The following is a 15479-nucleotide window of genomic DNA, read 5'->3' as shown; positions in this document are numbered from 1 at the left end:
ACATTTCTTTCTTTCTCTTTCATTAGTGGATCAGCAGAACATCCACACATTCAGGGACCAGCCATGATGCACAAATATATATATAAAGTTATTATTGTGCTGCAAGTATGAAGATAAAGATTACATCACGTTACACCAAACAGTGTTTTAAAAGAACTTAATGCTTACAACAGAATTATATAATCTGCAAATTATACTATATACACCTCTGTGAAATTAAAGCACAGCTGATAGATTATATTTTGGGAACACCACTTTTGTGTCTTCTACAGCATTTTCCTGAAAGAAAGAAAACAGATTCAGAGAAGGTAAATAAAAATGAACAGAACTGATAAATCAGTTACAAAAACACAAAACCACAAGAATTTAGTTTTTCTTGATAGTTTCATAAAGAACAGAAATACGTTAGGGGTTTTTACATAAATAATAAATTAACCCCAGATAACTCTAGAGATAAGAGATAAGACACTGAAGACAGAATCCTGTTTCACAATGTTTTTTGTGTTAGGAGATAATACTGAGTTATCAGGTTTTGAAATTCATAACCCACATTAACTTTACAGTGTCAACATCACTTATTTGACAAACACAGCATGCAAACCTTTTTTACTTTGTCTCATTCTCGTACAACAAATGTGCTTCTATAGTCCGGGCTGTGTCTTTTCAATTAATTTTCCACCATTATTTAGATTTGTCCCTTAAACTGAAATTAAATACAGTGTGTGGAGGTTTTTGTGACTTTACAAAGCACAGGAATATTTTATAACTGAGTATTGCTGAACATTGATTCACCCGGGCTTCAATTTTATATATATATATTAAAACACACACACACACACACACACACACACACACACACACACACACACAGTCTTACCAATGAAACCTGCTGCAAGCACCAGCAGAAGAGCAACACATATTCCTGTGATGACAAGTAAAAGCACACTCCAATCTGAAATGATAAAGACAGTATTTATTACAGGAGATTGACTTTTAATTGATTTCACACTTCTACCGAAGTCATCAGATGAGTTGTGTGTGATTTACAGGATGATGATGAGTCGACTGAGAAATGGTGGCATTGTTTGTTTTGTTTTAATATTACCAGCTGAAACAGCATTATAATGCTGACTGATTATAGACATTGTTCATGGTGATCACTTTATGATAAATATGTCATTCAACATACATACAATGGTGAAGATATTATCTCAATGATATATTAAAAATGAGAGCTCTCTTGGTCAAACAGGCCACAATGAACAGATACAAATCATTAAACTATCTGAACTTGATCAAGGGAATAACTCACCAGATACACTGAAGTTATTGTCACTGATGATACTGATGCTGCGATGCCGGTGGATGATAAAGTTTCTGTTGATGATCTTCAGTTTATAATCTCCAGAGTCTGTGTTTGTGATGTTCATGATGATCAGAGATCCAGTCTGATCCAGCTTCAGTCTGTCTCTGAATCTCTCTTTACACTCATCATCTGAACAGATCTTACTCTGATCTCCAGTGATTTCAGCGATGAGAGAGTCATTAAAATACCACACCATCATATCATCTTTGTTTATGTCACCAGGATCTAAAGTGACAGATTCTCCCTCCTTCAATGACTTTCTCTGTATTTTATCTCGTTCGGCAGGAGGAATACCTGAAACACAAACCAACAGCTGTTTGAAGGATCTTTTTTCTGCAATAAAAAACGATGTCAGAGCCAACAGCCTCATGAGCAGCGCTCTGACACAACACACTTTGGGAGACTCCAGTCGAGTCCCGGTGTCCTGACATTTTATCCACCCGTCAGATTTTTCTACCAGGGTTTACTGTGCATACGCACATCAATATTGCGTCCTTTTTCCCATGCTGACAATGATATTTAATGTATTTGCATCACTGTAAGGGTAGGTTTAGGGTTGGGGTAGATGTAGACTTTAATAAAAATGCAATCTAATTGGTAGAAAAGAATATTTATTGTTAGTTTCCTGTAGCTGTATCCCTTCTAGCTACAACCGCAAATATAACACATCGTTACTGTATTTGCAGTACTGTAAGGGTAGGTTTAGGGTTGGGGTAGGTGTAGACGTTAATAAACCATAACTTTTTACAGTAGGATTTTTCGTTGTCGAATTGTACTACCCACTGTTTTAGTGAGAAATAGCAAAGTCTGACAGCGTAGGACAAATCGACAGAACACCGACCCGTGGTCCTGCAGAAATATTATGAAAGTGAAAGTGACGTGACATTCAGCCAAGTATGGTGACCCATACTCAGAATTTGCTCTGCATTTAACCCATCCAAAGTGTGGGCGTGCACACACACACGCACACGCACACGCACATACACACACACACACACACGCACACGCACACGCACATACACACACACACACACACACACACACACACACACACACACGGAGCAGTGATCATCATTTATGCTGCGGCGCCCGGGGAGCAGTTGTGGGTTCAGTGCCTTGCTCAAGGACACCTAAGTCGTGGTATTAAAGGTGGAGAGAGAGCTGTTCATGCACTCCCCCAACCTACAATTCCTGAACAGTTCCTCACAACCTTTCGAACCACAACCTCTCTAACCATTAGGCCACGACTTCCCTTATATTATGTAAGTATTATGGTAAATGGCTACTGTAATACAGGTAAAGAGCATAAATGGCTTTGAACCTCTCTGCTCTAATAAACAAATTGTGATTTAATGCTATAGTCTTTAAACATCCACAAAAATACTTACCATGAACGACAACACTGGAGATCTTTTTACTGATGCTGTTGCTGCTGATGATGATCTGTAGTTGATAAAATCCAGAGTCTGTGTTTGTGATGTTTGTGATGGTCAGAGATCCAGTCTGATGATCCAGCTTCAGTCGGTCTCTGAATCTCTCAGTTCCTTCATTACACTGAACATCTGTACAGATAAAACTGAGATCTCCAGTGATTTGAGCGATGCGAGTGTCATTGAAATACCATTTAATCTTTACTTGCTGGTTAGTTGTAACATTGGTGTTTAGAGTGACTGAATCTCCCTCCATCACTGACACTGTCACTCCGCTTATATCCTCCACAAAAACACCTGAGGAAGGAATAAACAGTTTAGATAAACCAGACAACATTTTAAAAATGGAAAATGCTGTGAAAATGTTCCTACAGATAAAGATGAAGTTTGTGTGTAGAGAAACATTTGTGGATTCATAATGTAACTTGCAAACAAACAGCAGAAGATAATTGATTTAAAGGAATAAAAAAATAAAATAAAATAAAATAAAATTATATATATATAGACTGGGTCAGAAAATCTAAATATAAACTAAAATAAGCATTATTCAAGATTAGCCTACTACAACACTGAACAAAGTATGGCCTCATTTTTTTTCTATTTTTTTAAGTTTCATTTAATTTCTGTGTCAGAGCGCCCCTATAGGGCATTCAGGGGAATTACAAAAACATGTGACTAAGTTTACATAGCATGCATTACTAAACATAATGATCAAAACAAACGGGAATATCCATAACATCCCAGAGACATGGTGTTCACAATTTTCAATAAAAATAAACTATGAATGCTTTGAAGCCTAGTAAGCTGCAAAAGAAGAAAGTATAACACCGAAAACGATACAACACTAGCTTTAAATATGAATATAGATTCGTAAGTGACCTTTCACTGTTTTAATTGCGACACCGTTAACCAAACGTATCTACATGTGTCACCCAATATATATATATATATATATATATATATATATATATATAGACTAGATCAGAAAATCTAAATATAAACTAAAATAAGTTTTATTCAAGATTAGCTTACAACACTGAACAAAGTATGGCCTCATATTGTAACATGTCTTACCATGTGCGAGTAAAAACATGAAGCCTGAGATCAAAATAGAGCGGAGCATCATTGCTTTCTTTCTTTTTTTTTTTTACAAAGTAAAATTAAGATATGTATATAAAAAAACGAATTTAATTTCGATTTCATTCATTCATTCATTAGTCCACGTTCTTTTTCTTCTTCTTTGGGCTGTAATGGAGGTTGGCAAAAAGGCCTTTTTGTGCACATTCTGCCACCTACTGGGAGATAAAAATCTTAACTAGTAAGAAAAAAAGTCTTAAATCCTGATTATTAACTCTGACTCTTTTAAATATTTACACAGTGTTTCAGGGCGACCACATCTGACAAAACATCTGGATTCATGCCTTCTTGAAGAGTGTTGGGTGTGGTTTGAAACAATTGGTTACATTTTGGAAAATGGGAATATAGTTGTATATCAATGTTGAACACAACCAACCAAGAAAAGCTGATTACTGCATTACTACAGTTGCTGGTGTTGTGGAGTGTAGATTTACATATTATCTTATATTATTAGAGTTTTTAATTTAATATTTTTACATTGTGTTTTTGCAGGGTTGAGCATTGTGTAATTTATACAGTGAAAACACAAATTTATAAAGACATTAATTAAATTATTTAACAATACCTTAGTTCAGTTATTTCTGATAACAAACCCAAATATATATTTTTAAACAAACTCACAGATTCTGGCTGTGGTTTGAGCTAAACTCTGGAAGAAAGTGGATCTCACAATCCATATTTGCGGATCAACAATCAACAATTAATGTCTTAATAAGAGACATACTGTATTTATATGTAACTATAGAACCTAGTGAGTCATTAGTTGGGTCAGACTCTGCTGTAGGAGGATTCATAAAGCAGAACAGCTCGAGTGTTTTCAGCAGATGGTTTTATTTCATCAGACCCTGAACTACTGAAGAACATGTTTCACAGGATTGTTTTGTTCTGCTTGTTCTGGTGTCGTCTGATTGGTAAGCTATAAACAGCATTTGCTGTTCCTTGCAGATCAATCAAATAAACCAGATAATATTGTGAGATCTACTCTGGATTCAGGTCTGTCTCTCTGTAAGCCTGATTTAAAATAAAAAAATACTGGGAAAAAATCCATTAAACTCGTCACTCGTTTTACTCAGCTGTAATGAATTTGGCCTGTAAATCAAAATAAATGTGAAGTCACAAGCAGATAACACATTAAAGATATTACATATACTTCACACATTAATATATGTTGTCCATGCATTTTTCTTTAAGGGATGTTCCTCAGTTCACATTTAGAAACTGATTTAAGGCTTTGTAAAGCAACAAAACTGTGAAATCTGTTCCAGTTTGATCACCAGGTGTGTTTGTTGACTCAGTGTCAGTGATGGAGGGAGATTCTGTCACTCTACACACTGATCTTACTCAAAGAGATGAAGACAGTGACAAAATGTGAGTCATGTGACTCTCTCCTGGTACAAAGGAAACAGTTTATTGTCCAGCATCAGTGTGTCTGATCTCAGCATCAGTCTCTCTCTACCTCTGGAGGTGGAATATCAGGAGAAAAACAGCAACAGCTGTGTGATCAACAATCCCATCAGAAACCAGACCACACATCTGAATATCACTCTGTGATCACTCATCACGCTAGCTGTGCATCAATCATGCACAGGTATGGCAGTGGTTTATTCACTGATCTGATCTTGGTTTTGTTTTGTTGTAGGTCAGTGTAGTACTGTTAGGGCTAGCTAGAATCGCAGTGAACCAGGTGTGTGGGTCAGAACACCACAGAGGGAAATATCAGTTTGAACAGGTTTATTTTCACAGATATGATATGATCAACTCAGACGGGTATCAGCCTTTACATGCACATCAGTCCGTGTCCACTAACATGATGTGGACCAAGACGCTTGAGGACTGCATTGGACACCCAGTGGATAAGGTGTTGTGACTCGGAGACCGCTGCAGATGAGCAGACACGGGTTGCTGAGAATGACTGGAGGCGTGAGACAGTTAGAGGAGAAACTTAAGCACAGACTTTAAAGAATCTGGTCTCCTCGAGAGAGCTTTGGTGCTTATAAGTTGAAGCATGGAATGTATGATTGTGGTGGACGGTGTGGTTTCTCTGAAAGAAATAAAGCAATATGTATAATGGAACCACTATTACAAGTATTATTCAAACACAGCTGCTCCCTTTTTACAGTAACATAATGATTTATAAACACTTTGTATGACAGTGCATCCATTTTCATTATTTATCCACATGACTCATAACATTATAACATTGTAACTCTGAACTCTGTAAATAAACGTGCAAGAATAGCTGTAGATAATAGCACACACACACATACTATCGGACTGCGTCATCATTGATAAACAATCAGCAATCAGTTAACGATTATCTGTATAGGACGCACACAACACGAGATAGATTCAGTCTTAGGCTTATATAAATTATGATGCACATCTCCAGCTCTTGTTTAAGCAGAAAACCCGATCGCTATCTGCGGCGGAAGCGCCGGTCTGATGATCTCCAAGTCTTGAACAGTGTCTCTTCCGGCTCCCCGCGATAAGCGCGCTTCATAATAAAAGTCCCCTTTCTGACTAGAGCAACTGCGCTCTGACACAAATGAACTTCTCTCTGTATTCTTACAGTACTGGACCCACACTCTCCTCCAGAACAAGACTCACTTCTTTAAGTGCTGATCTCTGCTGCTGCTGGATCTCTGTTGATTGTGGCTCTAGTGTAGAGCATTACTCGATGGCTAATTTTGCCATTGCTCAAGTTTTTATTTTTATTTTTTATTATTAGATTAATGTTACAAAATGTTTACTGTAATAATATAAAATGACTATTTTGTTAAAGTTTAGCGATTTTTTTTTTTTTTTTTTTTTTTTTTTTTGTAGTCAAATAGCTTTTTATTTTCAGTTATGACACAATTAGTCAAACCAGCATATATCTGTGTACAAGCACAAAGCAATGAACAAATGTCAGATTTCCTATTCCACTGTATGTAACTGCCATATTAGTAACTGCATCGCTGTTTATTTGATCTTTATGGACACGATGTTCATGTCTATGTGCAGTTTATGTAAATTACGTCATAATAAGCGATTTGAGTATGAAAGCAGTTGCAATTTCTAACCACAAGGTGGTAATGGTGTTATAAAGTTTCATTGTTTATATAGTTTGCTTTTTTGAAAATATTTAACCTGATAATTTAATAAGAAAATAAGATTTTCATGTGAATGTCTTTGTAATAACATTTTTGAAACATGTAACTTAATCCAACTCTTATTCCTCTTCTACTGTAGACCACATACACACCCACTCTCACAACAAATACACAACTGATCACCTGTAATGCCCATGTACAGCTGTGGTGTGTGCATCTTGGTTGCAAATTACTCCTATACTAAGAGAAATTAAACTCTTTGGATGTAACTGATTAAACCCTGAGTTTTGACTGACACCCCTTGAGCAAGGCTAGATATCAGACCTCAGCTAATACAGTCCTTTTAGTCATACTCCAGAACATAGTCAGTTAATCGTTCTATTATTATTCAGTTTGGAGAATTTTTAAAGTAAACACTAGCTGTGACCCAAGCTTGTGGAAGTTAGTCACAACACTGATAACTTGACGTTTTTCATTTAACCAACATGTAATACCAAAACAAAGCCTATTCTCATGTATCTATTAGTTAAGCTCTTTCTGTTAAGTTTTTATTTTTAATCTAAACACTGACTGTGGATGTGAACTTGTCTGAAACAGGATTGGTGTTAAAGGGCTTTGTTTAATCAGGATAAATTAAAACGATACAAATAACAAAAACAAAACTAGAAAAACAAAATACTGTAATTCAAATTAATGCGATACATCTCATCTCACTACATATGTGAAGGCAAAACTGTGAATATATTACTGTAGACACAATTTACATATTTTGAAAAACAAACAATATAATTATTGCACACAGTAATTAAAAAAGATAGAATAAAAGACATTGAAAGGTGAGAATGAAACATGACTGTAGACCTGACCACAATAAGAATGAATAATGCAATTAAACACAAGATGTATAATGTAATATGAAGTATAATGTTTCATGGTGACTTGTGGATTCAGGACTCTGTTGAGAATGTGTACCATACACAAACTCAGAGTCGACTGAACTTACTCTTGGTCATATCTAAACCAGGTTTAGGTTAATCAGCTGAGAGTTCAGAACTTCAACATAACAGTCAAAAACAAGAAAACAGAGAGTGTGTGACAATGAAAAGTCCTAAAAAGTGATTGATAGTGAAAGCTAAAAATATATACATCTATATCTGTATATAAAACAAAAGGAATACATTTCTTTCTTTCTCTTTCATTAGTGGATCAGCAGAACATCCACACATTCAGGGACCAGCCATGATGCACAAATATATATATAAAGTTATTATTGTGCTGCAAGTATGAAGATAAAGATTAAATCACGTTACACCAAACAAGGGTTTTAAAAGAACTTAATGCTTACAACAGAATTATATAATCTGCAAATTATACTATATACACCTCTGTGAAATTAAAGCACAGCTGATGGATTATATTTTGGGAACACCACTTTTGTGTCTTCTACAGCGTTTTCCTGAAAGAAAGAAAACAGATTCAGAGAAGGTTAATAAAAATGAACAGAACTGATAGATCAGTTACAAAAACACAAAACCACAAGAATTTAGTTTTTCTTGATAGTTTCATAAAGAACAGAAATACGTTAGGGGTTTTCACATAAATAATAAATGAACCCCAGATAACTCTAGAGATAAGAGATAAGACACTGAAGACAGAATCCTGTTTCACAATGTTTACTGTGTTAGGAGATAATAAAAGTTATCAGGTTTTGAAATTCATAACCCACATTAACTTTACAGTGTCAACATCACTTATTTGACAAACACAGCATGCAAACCTTTTTTACTTTGTCTCATTCTCGTACAACAAATGTGCTTCTATAGTCCGGGCTGTGTCTTTTCAATTAATTTTCCACCATTATTTAGATTTGTCCCTTAAACTGAAATTAAATACAGTGTGTGGAGGTTTTTGTGACTTTACAAAGCACAGGAATATTTTATAACTGAGTATTGCTGAACATTGATTCACCCGGGCTTCAATTTTATATATATATTAAACACACACACACACACACACAGTCTTACCAATGAAACCTGCTGCAAGCACCAGCAGAAGAGCAACACATATTCCTGTGATGACAAGTAAAAGCACACTCCAATCTGAAATGATAAAGACAGTATTTATTACAGGAGATTGACTTTTAATTGATTTCACACTTCTACCGAAGTCATCAGATGAGTTGTGTGTGATTTACAGGATGATGATGAGTCAACTGAGAAATGGTGGCATTGTTTGTTTTGTTTTAATATTACCAGCTGAAACAGCATTATAATGCTGACTGATTATAGACATTGTTCATGGTGATCACTTTATGACAAATATGTCATTCAACATGCATACCATGGTGAAGATATTATCTCAATGATATATTAATAACTAGAGCTCTCTTGCTCAAACAGGCCACAATGAACAGATACAAATCATTAAACTATCTGAACTTGATCAAGGGAATAACTCACCAGATACACTGAAGTTATTGTCACTGATGATACTGATGCTGCGATGCCGGTGGATGATAAAGTTTCTGCTGATGATCTTCACTTCATAATCTCCAGAGTCAGTGTTTGTGATGTTCATGATGGTCAGAGATCCAGTCTGATGATCCAGCTTCAGTCTGTCTCTGAATCTCTCTTTACACTCATCATCTGAACAGATCTTACTCTGATCTCCAGTGATTTCAGCGATGAGAGAGTCATTAAAATACCACACCATCATATCATCTTTGTTTATGTCACCAGGATCTAAAGTGACAGATTCTCCCTCCTTCAATGACTTTCTCTGTATTTTATCTCGTTCGGCAGGAGGAACACCTGAAACACAAACCAACAGCTGTTTGAAGGATCTTTTTTCTGCAATAAAAAACAACGTCAGAGCCAACAGCCTCATGAGCAGCGCTCTGACACAACACACTTTGGGAGACTCCAGTCGAGTCCCGTTGTCCTGACATTTTATCCACCCGTCAGATTTTTCTACCAGGGTTTACTGTGCATGCACATATCAATACCCCATCCTTTTTCTCATGCTGACAAAGATATTTAATGTATCTGCATTAGTGTAAGGGTAGTTTTATGGTTGGGGTAGATGTAGACTTTAATAAAAACAATCTAATTGGTAGAAAAGAATATTTATTGTTGGTTTCCTGTAACCGTATCCCCTCTAGCTACAACCTCAAATATAACACATAATTACTGTATTTGCAGTGCTGTAAGGGTAGGTTTAGAGTTGGGGTGGATGTTAATAAACCATAACTTTACAGTAGCATTTTTCGTTGTCTAATTGTACTACCCACTGTTTTAGTGGGAGGTAGCAAAATCTGACAGCGTAGGACAAATCGACAGAACACCGATCCGTGGTCCTGCAGAAATATTATGGTAAATGGCTACTGTAATACAAGTAAAGAGCATAAACGGCTTTGAACCTCTCTGCTCTAATAAACAAATTGTGATTTAATGATATAGTCTTTAAACATCCACAAAAATATTTACCATGAATGACAACACTGAAGATCTTTTCACTGATGCTGCTGCTGATGCTCTGTAGTTGATAATTTCCAGAGTCAGTGTTTGTGATGTCTCTGATGGTCAGAGATCCAGTCTGATGATCCAGCTTCAGTCGGTCTCTGAATCTCTCAGTCCCTTCATTACACTGAACATCTGTACAGATCTTACTGAGATCTCCATTGATTTGAGCGATTCGAGTGTCATTGAAATACCATTTAATCTTTACTTGCTGGTTTGTTGTAACATTGGTGTATAGAGTGACTGAATCTCCCTCCATCACTGACACTGTCACTCCGCTTATATCCTCCACAAAAACACCTGAGGAAGGAATAAACAGTTTAGATAAACCAGACAAAGTTTTACAAATGGAAAATTCTCTGAAAATTTTCCTAAAGATAAAGATGAAGTTTGTGAGTAGAGAAACATTTGTGGATTCATTATGTAACGTGCAAACAAACAGCAGAAGATAATTGATTTAAAGGAATTAAAAATATTATTTATATATATATATATATATATATATATATATATATATATATATATATATATATATATATATATATATATATATATATATTCATTATACAATCCACATACTATTTCTTATATGGCCCCTTCTTCAAGTGTTGTGAATAATGCATATTTTCACAGACCCTTAAACCCCTGATTAACACTAGCCCTTTAAAGGGCTGAAATATTTTACACATCAATATGAAATAATACTTTATTTTAAAATATTGCCTTTATATCTCCAATGATATTTTGAAACAAATCAATATTTACCTCAAGATCTGTGACATTCTTACAGCATGATGCAATACTTTTAGTATTTTGAACAAAGTATGGCCTCATATATATATATATATATATATTCTATTGTTTAAAGTTTCATTTAATTTTTGTGCCAGAGCGCCCCTATAGGGCATTCAGGGGAAATACATCAACTGTGTTTACATAACATGCATGACTAAACATAATGATCAAAAGAGACATGGTGTTCACAATTTTCAATAAAAATAACCTATGAATGCTTTGAAGCCTAGTAAGCTGGGACAGAAGAATAACACTGAAAACGATACACTAGCTTTAAATATGAATACAGATTCGTAAGTGACCTTTTATTGTTTTAATTGCAATGCCATTAACCAAACGTATCTACATGTGTCACCCAAAACACTACTAACGACAATTAAGAAATAATAACATCCGTCCATCTTATTTTTCACGTAAGCGCGGCGCCGCCATTTTCGAAATATAATGTGTCAGATTTCCGGTAAACCACTTCCACTAATAGTGGTTGTATTGTGATTCAGTAGTTTCGCAGTCACTGTGTAGATTTTACAGACTAGTTTAATTTAAATATGGACCAAAGAAAAACTGGCATACTTTGTGTAGTTAGTGGGTGTCATAATAGCAGGTACAAGCATAAACAATACCTGCAATACATTTGTTTTAATATAATCAGTAAAGCTTCTTCCGTGATCATCGCTAAAATCTCCATCACCTGCTTATAATTGGAGTGGCATTTAATAGACAGAGCCGTAGATCGCTGACAAGCCACGCCATATCGCGTTCATTATCGCAGATGAATCGCCTTCGATAATGAACGCGATATGGCGTGGCTTGTCAGCGATCTACGGCTCTGTCTATTAAATGCCACTCCAATTATAAGCAGGTGACGGAGATTTTAGCGATGATCACGGAAGAAGCTTTACTGATTAGATGCGCATGATCATATCGTTAGATATATCGCCCAGCCCTACCACACACCAGAGCTGAATGTGGATGGGGCATCCTATGATTTGCACGCCCCATCTGAGAGAAGAAGCTTGTCAGCTTTGGTTAAAACTAAAGGCCTTAAACTTAAAGAAACCACTGAAAATTTCTGCACGTTTGCTCTTTCCACTTTGTTGATGGTAGATACATGAAAATAATCAATTTGCAGAGAAACAATGTTCCAGTGAAGACTCGTCAGGATATAACCATCAACAGGTATGTTACAGCTTTTTGTTAAATTACGTGCACTAACAAAAGACATTGTTTAAATTATTTCTTTATTGATGACACGATTGGGCATGAATAATATTTAGTGCTAAGATGAAGTTGTTGAAAACAGAAGAAAAAAAAGTGCATAGTGATAACTAAAATTAAATTCTGTAATTTACTTACTCTCGAGTTGTTGCAAATCTGTGTTCATTTATTTATGCTGCTGAACACAAAGGAAGATATGTTGAAGAATGTTTGTTAGCAAGCAAATGTACTGGGACTGGAACACCATGGGGCCATGTACAAATACTTTTGCTAATTTTTGTAAATAGGGGGTGGAGAATTGATCAGCTTCTCCTGAGCATCTAACTGACTTCAGTGTTGTGTTTTGCAGATGGTGAGCATGAGACCGGACACCCTTCAAGTACAGTGATGCCTGAAGTCTAGGCATTGACCGACCACACTTATGCCTCAGGGGATAAAATAATTTTACATACGGCAACACAGTACCAGAGTGAAGATCCCTTGGCCTTTGCCATTCTCAAGAATGACACTAGCTCTTTATTGTACACTGTTAAATTATACACTTCCTGTTTTAAGATTCACATAAGGGATCAAATTCTGATGACCATGATGAAGCTGAAGTTGAATTTACTTCAAGGAGATCTTGCTGAATGCTCAGAGGAGGAGCACAATGTCATTATATATTAAATGTAGGATGGTGTAGTAATTTTGTATGCATTGTGTAGTTTGCAATTATTCAGTGTTACCATTAAATTTACTGTTTTTACACAAATATTTTTTTAAATATCTTATATTACTTTCTCCTTATATAGGCACACACAATTAAAATGACAAGGTGCAGTTTATTTAGCTTTCCCCCTCCACACTGAAAATGAAGGACGAAAGATAAAAAGGAGACATTAATCATTCACCAGTTACCTAAATCCTTAATGCAATCACATGCCGACAGGGATTCACGTCTGCTTTTAAAAACACGAATTCGCTTTCTGTTTTTATGTACCAGCACTCGGACGACTTTTCCAATTTCCAGGTAACGTTACGGATAAATGCTTCCGTGCTTTTATAATTTGCATCGAAGCCCTGTCTACTCCAAGCGACAAAATGAAATATTTAAAAAGTTATCACCGGCTACTTCTTCATTTCATCCTCCCACTGTGTCCTACACCGCGGGTGTGGTTGTGTTCTTTGTGTGACCCCACCATATCACTCATAAGCTTCTCACCTACTACCGGCTAGCGAAACGAAAGTTTAACACATAAGGAAATACGTCATCGTACATACTTCCGCGTGGAAGACAACGTGGTCAGAAAAAAAAAAAAAGACAACGTGGTCAGAGTTAGTACAAACTTAAATAAAAAGAGGATATTTGCCTTACCAAGCGAAAAGACGCACACATGGATCACAATGCAGAAGTTAATCATTTCCACGATCTGTCTTCTGATAAACTAATTCAGATTTATGTGGAAATAGAAGCCCGTCCTGTTTCTACAAAGCTGCAAAAACTACAGCACGCGGAAATTCTGCTTCTTCTTCTTCTTCTTCTTGGCGTTTAATGGTGGATGGCATACAACTTTTAGGTGCATTACCGCCACCTAATGATTAGGAGTGTGGATCAGGACCATAATCTTCCCTAAATTCTATAATAGGCTATAATTCTGTGTCCTTTAAATAACACATTAAACACTGAAAGTTTTATCCCCTGATTTATTCCCCAAAATGTTAATCAAATTAAATTCTTCTTTATTTTCCTTGGCCCGGTTTTTCAAAAGTAATCCAGTAGGATTTTGGATAATGGATTGGATCAAATCTTGAAAATGTGTTTTTCAAAAGAAAAATTGGATTACATAATCGGATTAGATCACGTAATCCAATCTTGGTTTTGATCTGGATCAAACCTTTAGTTTGGTTTTTTTTTTACGTTTTTGTAGGATTTGGATCACTTTGATCCCAAACAATCTGGATTAAACTGATCCCATCAGAAGGGCGGATTTAGCGTCGATTTCATGGCCAAAATGTAATTAAAGCGTAAAAAATGTATCAAATAATACTATATTTGGATCATGCAGTATCTTACAAGATATCCTATTTATTCATGAGGTTTTAATTTTATTTGTTCATCCGTCAGGCTAAAGTGATTAGGTAGGCTTTAAAGTATTCAGCCTTTCAGTATATGCCTACAGCAAAGTAGAAAGAGTTTGGCCTCATAAAATAATCCCCCAAACAGCTGTCAAAATTGACCAAAAACAATAAATTTTATTCTGTCACTAATTGATATATATATATATTCATCACAATAAAAAAAATTGTTTTACATTAAGTCTTTTTTTTTTATTCAATACATCTATACTTGATACTTGTTATAAATATCCTCAATGTACAGTGTTTGTGTTGTAGGTCTCAGATGAGCGGACTGCTGGAAGAGGATGGGGTGGGGTTTTTCTTGTTTTTATTTTATTTTTTAAATGTCTGGGTTTTCATTTCAAATAAAAATAAACTTATATTGACCCCTCACTTGCTATTCTACTTGTTGCTCTTTACATATCTATAGTTCTACATTGTGATTTCCTATCCTGTTTGAGCACTGGTTATCCAGCACTGGTTATCCAGATTTGGTGATCCTGAAAAGTTCCTATCCGGATCAGATTGATCCAATCCGATGTTGCTTTAAAAAACTGGCTCCAAAAGTAAGCTGGATTACGTGATCACGGATCGCAAAAAAAGGATTACTAAATCCGGATCAATTTTAAACCTTTTGAAAAACCGGCCCTTGAGAACATCAATCAGTATCTTTCTTTCTTTTCAGTATCTTGGACATTATCATAGACAGTAAAAGAAATGGACACAGCGACCCCATTGGAACTCAATTGAGACAAGTGAAGCCCATTTTTAGCGTTTTTTAGCACTTCCGTTTCTGACGCGCAGACTCAAACGAAGCTTGACGACG

The 15479-nt window shown here is 35.8% G+C and overlaps 1 protein-coding gene across 1 annotated transcript in view; it reads right to left on the bottom strand.

Annotated features, from left to right (window-relative positions):
- The window catches only part of LOC113040793 (dentin sialophosphoprotein-like), a 29151-nt gene extending 15098 nt beyond the window's left edge, over positions 1-14053 (bottom strand). Inside the window, exons 1-6 of the mRNA XM_026199044.1 lie at positions 13911-14053; positions 10511-10843; positions 9485-9835; positions 9050-9124; positions 2755-3093; positions 1459-1660 (exon numbers count right to left, since the gene is read on the bottom strand). Of these exons, the coding sequence (XP_026054829.1) occupies positions 1459-1660; positions 2755-3093; positions 9050-9124; positions 9485-9835; positions 10511-10843; positions 13911-13956 (1346 nt within the window). The 5' untranslated portion in view covers positions 13957-14053. The remainder of the gene's footprint in view (positions 1-1458; positions 1661-2754; positions 3094-9049; positions 9125-9484; positions 9836-10510; positions 10844-13910) is intronic.
- Positions 14054-15479: the final 1426 nt, after the last annotated feature.

This window comes from Carassius auratus, chromosome 22 (assembly GCF_003368295.1).
Source record: "Carassius auratus strain Wakin chromosome 22, ASM336829v1, whole genome shotgun sequence".
NCBI lineage: Eukaryota > Metazoa > Chordata > Actinopteri > Cypriniformes > Cyprinidae > Carassius > Carassius auratus.
Note: the sequence above shows the minus strand (reverse complement) of the source record. Positions and strands in the feature narration are given on the sequence as shown.